Genomic DNA, 12272 nt, shown 5'->3' with positions numbered 1-12272 from the left:
TGCAGACACGCTGAAGCTCATCTGGATCAGAACACAGGCTGCCTTCAGGGTCTGGGTTCTGATCCAGATTTAGAGCTCCAGCAACGGTGATGATGATGCTGCCTTCACGGTCCCTGCGTCATCATCAAACCAATATAACGGTTAAATGATGAAGTCTGTGTGTTTAGTCCAGGCCGAAAGACGCTTTTCTGTGCGATGACTAAATGTGGTCATGGGGCGTCGGTGCTCCAGAACCGAACGGTACCGTACCGGATCGGATTGGAACTGGTCTGACGCGGTCCTGTTCGGGTTATTTTGCCTGAAGATGTGTCAGAGCCTCATTCTGAACCAGACGGACCCATGTGGGAGTACAGATGCTCTTAAACCCGCCTCTTCACTCCTTCATTTAACCGAGCTAAGCTAACTTAGCCTCCTCCTCCTCCTCCTGCTCTCGTAAAAGAAATTCAACTTTTTAAAAATGTTTGCAGAGTTTCTGCTTGTTTTCATCCCGGTGTTCAGTGATATTTCCCTGCATATACATGTTTAAGCCCCGGTTCACCAGAACGCTTTCTGGAAGTGACCTTAAGTGAAACGTTTGGCGTTTTCCTAATGATCGGGGGGCGGGGCTATGTTATCATTTTTGATATGACGTCACAGTAAAGCGGGGGGCCTCCTGGTGGCCTGACAGGTGTGACACTTTGTTCAGAGAGTTGTCTCATCAGGTCTTACCCTGTTAGAGCTTTTCTTTTTGCAGAGGCTGTGGTGTAGTGTTTGACACTGGTTTCACAACAGAAAGGTGCAGGTTTGAATCCCAGCTTAGTGTGGTGTTTGCGTGTTCTCCTCATGCAGGTGTGGGGTTTCTCCAACATACCAAAAACACGCTGCATAGGTTAATCGGTGGGTCTGAATTGGGCTTGTAGGTGTGAACGTGCATGGGCGTGAGTGTGCAGCCATGCCAGGTTAGATCACCAAGTAACCCGTTGGGGCTTCACCCATTCTCCATTCTCTCCGTTTCAACCTTTGAACAGAAACCAGCAGACCTAAAACAGGTTCTAAGACAGCTTTGGTTTGGTAAAGCATCACTGTGGAACCTTCAGATACACTCCAGACTGTCCTTCTAACCCCAACAGCAGAGCAGCAGCTCCTCCTTGTCCTGTCCTGCATTCGGAGGTCATCTTTTGGGCCTGCTCCTCTCAGCGTGTGTTCTTCCGGTAGCAGGAGGTGGATGGTTTGTTTTTGGGTTTTTTTTCTAACGTGGTCTGGATAAAGCAGCCTCAAAACCAGTTTGATCTTGGTTCAGTGAGAAGACGAGTGTCAAGGTTACTTGTTGGTGTGTTTGTCCTCTCTGGCATCCGCTCCACTCACAGGGCCTCACAGGGTTTTGTCGGCTCTAATAATAGTGTGGATCAGGTTCTGGCTTTTCAGGAGCCTCACAATCTTTGTGGCTTTGGAAGAGGGAGGAGCTGGCTTTCTCCTGCTGGAGTCTGGATACTTTTGTTCTGCTTTTCTTCTCATTTTCTGCCACTGATACGGGTCAGTGTTTGGCTTCACTTTGTGGCGTTTGTTCTTTTTCATGTTTTTGTTTGTCCTCAATCCGTCCCTCCTCCTGTTACTCCTCCTGATTCTCTCCTCTGAAACAAAACTCCTCATTTGTTCCTGAAGCTGCTGTGTTGTATCCGGGGTTCTCTGAAGCAGCAGAAAGTCCATGCAGCGATTCCGCCACTATGAGAATTCCTACTCCTCCTCCCCACCTCCTGCTGCTCCTGTAGAGGAGATTCACACTGAGCAGCTGCAGGAGGAGGAGGAGGAGGAGTACACTGAGGAGGAAGAGGAAATGCAACCTTTGATACAGGAGTCAGGTAGGTCTGAGAAGAAGCTTCTACTGTGGTTCTTTGAGGTTTCCATCAAAGCTGCCATGATGCTCCTTCAGGAGGCGTCACCGAGGAGGAGGTCTTGAAGGAACAGGAGGCTGAGGTCCAGGAGTCGGGTAGGGAAGGTCAATAAAAGCTGCTGAGGCATGGATTGTTCTGGACAAACAGTGTGAGAAATGCATCATGGGTGCTCCCTCCTGCATCTCTGAATGTGTTCCGCTTGACCTTTGAAGTTCTGCATGTTACAACCACTGACCTCAGAGGCCCCTCCCCCTGGCGTTCCAAACAGGAAGTGGCTCCAAGAAGCCGAAATCCCATAGACGTCTACAGAGAAATAAACAGCTGTTACTCAGTCATTCTTCTGGTCAGAAGAACCTTTCTAGATCTGATACTTTTTTCTTCTTGATAATCCTTTTTTTTTTTTCATTATACTTTTTCGTAGCGCAAGTTATGCAAGTTCTGAACCGACTAATCTGATTCATCAATAAAAGTAGGTTGTCTTGTGTCCAAAGCTCAAAACGTTTGACAGATTCTCCCGAGCCCGCTCTCACGTGGTAGGGGTGTGGCCTTCCAAAAGGCTCTCTCCTGATTGGTGAAAGGGGTTGCCATGGAAGCAATGACTCAAACCAATCACTGCTTACTGACGTCTGGCTCCAACATTGCGGTGTCCGTATTGAGAAAAAATGGCGACTGAAATGACTATTTGGTTGGAGCCTGAATTTTTATTTTCTATGGATGATGTCACACTGACTGGATCAAGTTGGCATATCCAGTCAATGGTTATAACCCAAACAAACTGCTTCCTGTCGTGGATTTTCACAGTCGAAGCCTCTAATGAACGTCTGGTTTGAAGCAGACGGGTGAAGTTCTGCTCCACTGCACCAACTCTTTGATTTGTTCTGGTTATGATGAGAGATTTTCACTTCAAGTGTTGCTGAGGATTGTTTGGTTTTAGTCGGATGCGAGCTTTTTAAACCTACAATAAATTAAATAAAATGATGGTGAGCTTGAGAAACATAAACATGGTTTTAGTTTGAATCCCATCAGTGTTGAGATTAAAATTGTGTTTCTGAGTATTTCATTATTCAAATTGTGCTGAATAAGGAGCAGACAAAAAACACAGTTTGAAAAAGCTTGGTTGTTACCTAGAAACTACAATCAGCAGGTCACAGGCTTCCTGCTCCGCTCCATTCTGATCTAATGAACTCCTGTTCTCTGCAGAAACTATGTCCCAGAAAAAAACAAAAGTTTTTTGATTTGGGCTAAAAACAACATAATCATTACTAAAAGACCACTGGGAACACTTTGAAAATAGATCAAAGTAGGACCTTAATGAGGATCGATGTGAACTTCCGTCCCACTCGTGTCATTTATTCTGAAATCTGTTTCTCTGCTGCTCCTGCATGGTCAGGATGCTGATCACCGGCTGTTCTTTAGTTACGCAGCATCGCATTATTTATATTGGTACCAACTGTTGGAGCCAAGGCGCCTGGTTTCCGTCACGTCTGTCCAAACATCTGTCCGCTCTGAGCAGGTCCATGTCAGGACAAACATCAAACTGCACAGAAGACCTCCTTTCTGCAGAAGAGCTCAGCTCCACCCGCTTCTGATGCCACCACCACCCAACGGAGAGCCCTTAAAGGGCCATTCCAAAAGCAGACGGATGATTCATTTGTCCTGCAGCAGCTGCTGTTTCTCTCTTTGACTGCACCCTATTTTGGGGGGCATCCTGCATCAACAAAGCAACCTCTCCCTCCTTCACCTTTCACCCTTCTTTAGAGTCCACTCACACCAGTCGATCTGCACCGATCCATGCAACCTGTCCTTGTCCATTATCAAAGTGCAAGAGTTTGATTAAACATGGGACCAAGGTCAGAGGTCAGATCGGGTTGCTGTGATTCCTGCTAAAGATGACACAAAGACAAAACCAAACTAAATGTGTCACTGCGCTCTTCTCTGTTTGCAATTCCTCACATCAGCAGCAAAACTTCATTTCTTGTGTCAACTCAAACCTGAAGATCCCAAATATCTGCTGCGGTTTTTCATTAAAGCAGTGTGTCAGATAAAACTGACCCTACAGACAATTTTGACTGTGTGGTTGCATTCTATGGGAGCGATTCTGAAGCATAAATAAAAAGCAAAGTCAAAACCCGAAATGCTTTTTCATTTTCAAAATGAAGCTGCATTTTTTGACTCAAAATTAAAATAAAAAAGCAATCCGTCAATATGCTTTTTCATTTCCTTCCTCAACACTGCTTATTCTGTCACTTAATTCTCTGGTAAATGTGTAGCATAATTCATTTAGAAATGTCTAATTTGACAATTAAAGTGGATTAATAGAAATGCTTTTTCATTTTCAAAATGAAGCTGCATTTTTTGACTCAAAATTAAAATAAAAAAGCAATCCGTCAATATGCTTTTTCATTTCCTTCCTCAACACTGCTTATTCTGTCACTTAATTCTCTGGTAAATGTGTAGCATAATTCATTTAGAAATGTCTAATTTGACAATTAAAGTGGATTAATAGAAATGCTTTTTCATTTTCAAAATGAAGCTGCATTTTTTTGACTCAAAATTAAAATGAAAAAGCAGTGACGTCATAGCCCCCCCCCCCCTCTGGAAATGCTTTTTCTAAATGAATATTGAGACAAGGTTCCCAGGGTGGATGTGAAAATGCAAATGCAATCCCCTCTTTGCATTTTCGTTTTAATTATGACACAGAATAAACAGTTTTTAAGTAGAAAAGGAAAAAGCATTTTGAAATATTGCCTTTTAATTTTAATTCTGAGTCATTTGATGCAATTACATTTTGAAAATGAAAAAGCATTTCTATTTATCCATTTTAATTGTCAAATTAGACATTTCTAAATGAATTATGCTACACATTTACTAGAGAACGAATGTCTTGAAAATGAAATGTCAAATACCATTTTAATTTTAATTAAGTGACAGTATAAGCAGTGTTGAGGAAGGAAATGAAAAAGCATTTTGGTGGACTGCTTTTTTATTTTAATTTTTAGTCAAAAAATGCAGCTTCATTTTGAAAATGAAAAAGCATTTCTGGTTTTGACTTTTCTTTTTATTTATGCTACAGCATCGCTTCCATAGCATTCAGGCGTTCCTGTTTAGACATTTAAATCCCACTCAAAACATCTTCTAGGACATGTTTTCTGCAGAGCGGCAGGAATTCATCAGAAATTCACAAAGATGCACATGGATCTATTTGTCTGCACGTGGATCAGAAAGGAGCAGACGGCTGGTTCCAAGTGCAGCAGGTTTATTAGCTCAGCTAAATCAGGACTCAGCTAAATAAGACTTCATCAGAGAGGAAACTCTCAGGATCCAGACGAGAGTCGGGGCAGGCGGCAGGCAAACGGAGTCAGAGACAAAGCAAGGTCAGGAAACAGAAGATCAGGCAATGCAGGCAGAGCGGCACAGACAACACTTCACACTGAGCTCAGCACAGTGCAGTGCTTAGATACACTGTGACTGAGTGAGTGCAAATGAAAGTGTGTGGCAACTACAAACTGTGTAGTGGAGATGTAGTGTGTTTATAACTCTGGAGACAGTTTCCACTGATGACCTAAAGGGGGACGCAGAGCTCAGGGAGCCTGTGTCCCCCTGACAGAACTGACACTTTTTTTTAAAGCCGGAGCCTTTAACACCGACTGACCTAAAACTGCTTTTTCAGTCAACAGATGGGCTTCAGTCCTGATCTGTGTTTCTGTGTCTGCAGAAGGAAAGACGGCGCCGGTGGAGAGCAAGAATGGACAGAGACCAGAAGGGGAGAGGGGCGGAGCTGCCAAGTACTCCCTGTTCACGTGGTTGGCGGTCCTGGCTCTGCTGGGAGTGTGGAGCTCCATGGCGGTGGTCTACTTGGACATTGTGGACTATGACAGTGTGATTGGTGAGAACGCAGATCAGTTGAATAGAAAGATGAAGTCACAAAGGTACAAGAAAAAGACTGAGATGGGGAAGCTGAACTTCTTTGAAAATAATAAGGATTTGCATCATGAAGGGATGACGAGCCCTCTTTAAACCCCACAGATGAAATGACCTCTGTTACAGTGTTGCACACACGGCCCACAGCTATGGCTTGTAGCGCTAGCTGAAGAGCTTTGTCGCGGTAGAGAAGCTGAACTGATCGGTTTCCGTTCTGCAACAGGAACCATTTTATCTTGAAAACGTAATACATTCCTTTCGCTTCCCCTCTTCCTCATGATTTCCTGTCTGCACAATCTCATCTCTGTACATTTTGGTGATTTGGCTGCAGCGGAATCACCTTAGTGAGGCCCTACAGGCGTAAATCCTCAGTGGTACCAGGACCCTGAGAACACGCTTTCTTCAGCATCTCGAGCTAATTCAGCTTGACCCCCCTGGACCCCCCACAGGGTCCAGTTTGTCTTAACGACTCAAACTCTGTAGTAAAGCCACCAAAACTGTCCTCTAACAGTAGACAATGTGGTTATGTTTGCTGTTTCTAACTTCAAACTTTATTTAAACTCTCTTCAGTGACATTCAGAGAGCTAAATGTCAGATTTACTCACAGAAACCTGAGAAAAGGCTGCTGCCTGTCAGTCTGGGCTGGTCCCTTGCAGAAGCAGCAGGTTCTGGTCTGGTTCTGGTGCATGTCCCGTGTCTTAGAACTTGAACATTACTGTCAGGTCCTCACAGCTTACAAGGCGATTTGACAACAGCTGATGACACGTCCTCTGTCCAGATAAACCACAAACTTTCATTTCTTGTTAAGTAACAGAATAAAACAATTGGTGTTTTGTCGATTGTTGGTCCCTTTTCCCTCTGATAACATTCTTAAGCGTATTACTAAGCTGCAAAAACACGCCTGCAGTGTGCTGATAACAGCTTATGTCACAGTGATGTGTGGAAAGTGGAGTTCTGGTTGTTTTCTCTGAACGGGTCAGTGCAGCTGTTTGATCAGAGATGGGCGCTCCTTCACTGTGAGGCTCAAGGTTACGGTTGTTATTGATTGGCTGACAAAGACAGAACTCAGGCAGGTCATTTCTGTACTGATGCATCTAAAAGTGGATGGAAATCATCATAAAAGCATTTTAGTTGTGCTTAGTTTGCAGTTTTTCCTGCAGGATTTGTGTTCTGCCCGTAGACAATCGGGGTTGAGAATTTTTCAAACGTTCTAGGCTGACGTGTGCTGCACCAACCCAAAAAAACGGCATGTGAAGCGAATAAATGAGGATAGTTCAGCACAGCTGGTTGGCTTGCATCTGCCAGTCCTTTGGTTTATCAAAGCAACATGAAAAGAACAAATAAAACAAAAAAAACTGTCTTCAAAATAAAAGTAAACGAGCATCTTTGAATGGAAATAAAAGTTAAATTTAAGCCTTTTATAGTGTAAGGATTCAAATTCAAACAACCGCTCAATTCACATCATAATTTGTGGTTGTTGATATGATTAATAGTCGATTTTGGTTAACTTTAAATGATCCGATTCTCTGACCTCAAATGGATCCAGAACATCTTCATCCAAACTTCCAGCAGTGAGACTCAGACAGAAATTCCTGCTACTGAACAGTGAAGTTTTCCAGATTCTTGGATTTCTTCCAGATCATCAAGTGGAAATGAAATCTGTGTCCAAACGACCAAGTAAACTAGAATGAATGTCAAATCCATTCACATGTTAGTTTCCTAAAGTTCACCACTGTTGTTTTTCCACATCCAAAGAATCCAAAGGGAACATTCTTAGAACATTCTAGACACTGGATGGTCACAGGACTTCAAAATCTTTCCACACATTGGACTGGAATGATGGACGGATCTGTTTAAGATGAAATAAGATAAGATAAGATAAATGATAAGATAGGACTTTATTGATCCCCGGAGGGAAATTAGGTTGTCACAGCAGCCAAAAACAACAAGAATAGCAGTTGGAAAAGTATGAAAAACAAAGTAGCAATGAGTAAGAATAAATATAGTGATAATACAAGGTGGAAGTAAAAGTACAGGTCATAAATAACGGATTAAATAAGGCAATAAATAGCAGCAGCGGTTTCAACAGTCCTAGACCATGTTGTTGTATAGTCTGACTGCTGTTGGGATGAAGGACCTCCGGTAGCGTTCCTTCTTGCACTGGGGGTGCAGCAGTCTCTGGCTGAATGAGCTACTCTTAGTCCTCACCGTCGCATACAGAGGGTGAGAGGGGTTGTTCCGGATGCTGGACAGCCTGGCCAGCATCCTCCTCTCACTTACAGAGTCCACTGGGTCCAGGGGACAACCCAGGACAGAGCTAGCACTCTTGACCAGCTTGTCCAGCTTCTTTTTGTCCCTTTCATTGATTCCTCCACATCAACAGACGACAGCATAGAAAGTTGCTGATGCAACGACAGTCTCATAGAAGGTCTTGAGTAGCGGCCTACAGACACCAAAGGACCTCCGTCTCCTAAGGAGATGGAGGCGACTCTGGCCCTTCGTGTGCAGGACCCTTGTGTTGTCTGACCAGTCCGGTTTGTTGTTGATGTGAACACCCAGGTACTTGTACACATCCACCCTCTCGATGTCCAGTCCCTGAATGACCACTGGGGGAGACTGAGTAGCCTTGTCCCGGAAGTCGGAAAAAGGCTACTCAGTTTGCTGCTCAGTTGGCTGTGTGCAGGACTGGCACATGAGAAGTTGGGGTTCAACTCCCAGAAGGCACAACAAGTTTCATGCAGTGTGGGTTTTTGGGCAAGACCCTTCACACTACTCTCTAACTTTGTAGCCGTAGAGGGGCCAGGGTCTGTGTCTCCCTGTGCCGGTCCCCAGCCCGGATAAAATACAGGGATGTGTCAGGAAAGGAATCCGGAGTAAAAATCTCTGCCTTTGTGGATCAGTGAAAGCTGATTCACTGTGACGCCCCTGAAGGTGAACAAACGTGTGTTGACCACTTGATGCACTTCCTCGTTTTTACATTATAGTGATAAAATAATCCTCCAGATGGTATTTTCCAAAATCAGTTATAATTTTTTTTTTTTTATAATGCTATAAATCGATTTGATGAACAACTTGCCTCAGACAGATGGATCTAAATGGATTGTAGGAATAGAAATCGATTCATCGATTAGGTCGATTGTTATTCATGGGTCTTCAATAATTTTGCTGAAAAGGAAAAATTCTACTTTAATATAACCCTGAGTGTTGATGTTTGTTATTTCAAAGGGATTACATTTTTCTTCTGTATTACTGCTGGTTTTGAAATGACGTCAGACTGTAAAGACATTGAGTCTCACGGCTCTGTGGCTGGAACAGCTGACAGCCTCCATCACAAAAATGTGTCTGGACATTCATTGATCGTCTTGTTTATTTACTGTAGTCGCAGAACCTTGATTTTGCGTTCTCGATTCAGATTCTGAGGAGAAAAGGAAACCGCTTTGTGAGAGTCATCGACCAGTAGAACAAAAACTGGGACAGAGTGGAGACAAAGCAGAGAATCTGCTGGTTCAGACTCGCCCTTTTTATTGACGACGACCTTCAAAAAAACAAATATTGGTCCAGATTTTTTTTTTTACCGCTATTTAACTGGGGAAGTCCTATTGAGATTAAAAATGTCTTTTTCGAAGGAGCCCTGGTGCCTCTTTACTTATCATCTGACAACTTTAGTGAATCTAAAACTATTTTTTAGATGCATCTTTTCTTTTATTGTTTTTATTTTGCTTCTAAATGTGCATCAGTAGGCGATGCAGTATCTGCTCATCTCAACAATCTGTTGCATTTAATAGTCTACAGTAGTAAATCCATTTGGGAAAATGTGATGCATAATTTCTTCCTTCACAATAAAAGCATGTAACTTCAAAACAGATGTAAAGCATGGATGCAGAGATCCTCCATGCTGATTTCTGATTCAATGATTGAACCTGCTTTTGCTTTAACATCTCCTGGCTTGTCTGTTTTCATCCCTCCTTCTCCTCTTCCCTCCTTCCTTCTCCTCCTCTTTGTCCATCTTTGCATGCAGCCAAAGCTCAGGAGTTTCGATTGAACTTTTCTGAAGTTCTACAAGGTAAAGTAAAGCTCTAAACTGATACAATCTCATCCATCGTTTTACTGTCTCTCGGTTTGGTTGATTGTCACTCTGGAACTTTTTAAAGTCAGTGGAATGAAAAAAAGGAGAAAAATGTAGGATGCTCTTCTGATAGTGGGACTTCCTCTAAAGCTCCAAACCTGTGAGGCTGTCCTCCTGTAACATCCTTATCTTCTTTTCAAAATAAAAGTTAAATTTGGAACTCAAAGGTATTTAATGTTTTTCTTTTTACCAAACTACATTAAAATAGTTTGTTTTTATATTTACAATAACAAAAACTAACTGATAAGTCAAAGTGAAGCTTTGAAAGAAGATAAGATAAGCTTTTGCAACGTGTGATGTTCAGAAAAACACAAACAAGCACAGAAGAAGGAAATGAATTAATGTTAGCATGATTTGAAGGTAGGAAAGATATCAATTCTAAAGGATTAGGAGAGTGAATAATCAGTTATTTTTATCTCTTCATGAACAGGAATGACAGTTTAAATCTGAAGGATTGTCTGCCATTTCAGTGAATGTATTTTGCCTTGTTTGTTTGTTTTTTTGCTTGTTTGTTTGTTTGTTTGGAACCGTCACTGAAATTAAGATTTCTGTAACTTTCAGTGCAACTTTTTCATCTGTCGGCATGAGCGAACTGCTGCAACTGTCAATATGACCAACAAAGAGGGATTTCTGTTGGCAGTATGGACTGGAGTATGGCACACAGTCAGCACAAATAATGCAAATTCAGTCACACGGGGAATGTTAATCTTGACTGTGAACATAAAACACAGAACAGAAGGTTGATCTAGTTTGCATGTTGATTTAAACAAACAAGTTCTGGTCAAAAATAAAAACGAATGTGTCCCAGTGCAGACCCCTGTGGAACACCAGCACTAAGAGTAGTGAATGTAGGATGATTTTAATTTACGGCAGACAAATATGATGCATTGTTTCATCCATTCTAAAGCAGTAGATTTGATCAGACGATCGTGTTTTCGGTTTCGTGCTGCATCGACACTAAAAGAGGATTTATCTTCAGTGCACAGAAGCAGAAAGGATTTGTCAAGTTTACGCTTTAATCCTGCTAAGGGACATTTTGTGGGGGGTTTCTTGTCTCCTTTTTCAGCTGTCTGACAGACATCACTCACACCACATCCTTCCTCTTTAGGTGATGTTGCTAAACGGGTTTCAGGCAGTTCTTTGCTGTCTTGAAGTTTGAGCCCTTGTCTTGCACAGGCACGCTTGGTTGATTCTTCCTCTAAAGAAGAGAAGCATCGGCTTCTCTCCGCCTCCCTGAGTTCTACATGGAACAAATCAGAAAATTACAGATGCATTAGTTTTTAAATTGTGTTGGATCCAGAGTAAAAAGTAGGTGAGTTCTTGGTTCTTTTGTGGTCAGACACGGGTTGTGTTTTCACGTCTGACAACAAAAGAACCAAGAAGTCAGTTAATAATACAGACACTATGAACTTTATTGCACATATACGAAAACTACTTTTAAATGCCCCACAGCGGTTTTTCATCGTCATGGTAATGACGGTCATGATGATGGAGCTGAAGCTTCACAGCTCTACTCTTCCTCTGACTGTTATGCAGTTGGTTGAAGACAAAGTATTTTTCTCCTAAATGTCATTATCATGATTAGCTGTTTTCTTTTTCATTTGTTGGTTTTAATATTTTCTGACTGGAGAACGAGCACCATCTGCTGTTGAACAGTCGGCCTCATTGTTGATGAGAGCAGATCTCATTGCAGGTTGTGAGGTCTTTTAGTTAGAAGAAGCTGATATTTATATTATATTTTGTTATCATGATCCTAATCTCTGTCTGCTATGCATGTAATGAATGTGACAGGCGTGTACGGTGTTTGTTCTCCCAGTACAGAGAGTCATTTTCAAAATTTCCCAGAGCTTTTCACTCACATGAACAGAAGTGAACAGTTCCTCAGCTTTGCAGAAATCCTTCATCCCCTTGTCTTCCTCATGCAGGTAAACTGAAGGCCTACGACTCAGACGGAGATGGAGACTTCGATGTGGAAGATGCTAAAGTTCTGCTCGGCAAGTACTTTTTACTTACTTCCCTGTTGAGCTCTGCAGTTTTTTCACCAAAGAACCCCGACTGATGAGGTTGACAGTGGAAAACACTTTTTTAATGGATGATGATCAGTGGCAGAACATAACAGGCCTGAATGAAGCAGACAGGGAGTTGAACCAAAGCAAACATCTGTGTTGAAAGTGTGTTCAGCTCGTCAGCTGTGTTTAACAGCTGAGGGTCACAAACGTAGCCAGCAGTGATCTCTAAACTCATGATTGTTGTCCTAATACAATCCAGAAGCTCAAACCACAACCTCAACCAAACACTGCTTCAGATGTTCTTCCTCACTTTCTGCACGCCCACAACAAAAGGGTTCCCATTCT

The 12272-nt window shown here is 42.4% G+C and overlaps 1 protein-coding gene across 15 annotated transcripts in view; it reads left to right on the top strand.

Moving 5' to 3' along the window:
• Positions 1-12272, top strand: part of LOC101167495 (aspartyl/asparaginyl beta-hydroxylase) — a 37577-nt gene that overhangs the window by 290 nt on the left and 25015 nt on the right. For 2 of the 15 annotated variants that reach the window (XM_020712596.2, XM_020712595.2), the window contains exons 1-6: positions 1364-1512; positions 1642-1838; positions 1910-1975; positions 5587-5757; positions 9811-9855; positions 11844-11912. In XM_020712596.2, coding sequence (XP_020568255.1) covers positions 1685-1838; positions 1910-1975; positions 5587-5757; positions 9811-9855; positions 11844-11912 — 505 coding nt within the window. In that variant the 5' untranslated portion in view covers positions 1364-1512; positions 1642-1684. Of the gene's footprint in view, positions 1-34; positions 1513-1641; positions 1839-1909; positions 1976-5586; positions 5758-9810; positions 9856-11843; positions 11913-12272 lie in introns of those variants that run through there. The other 13 variants (XM_011488611.3, XM_020712605.2, XM_011488603.3 and 10 more) reach the window with 12 other exon arrangements.

This window comes from Oryzias latipes, chromosome 20 (assembly GCF_002234675.1).
Source record: "Oryzias latipes chromosome 20, ASM223467v1".
Classification (NCBI taxonomy): Eukaryota; Metazoa; Chordata; class Actinopteri; order Beloniformes; family Adrianichthyidae; genus Oryzias; species Oryzias latipes.
Note: the sequence above shows the minus strand (reverse complement) of the source record. Positions and strands in the feature narration are given on the sequence as shown.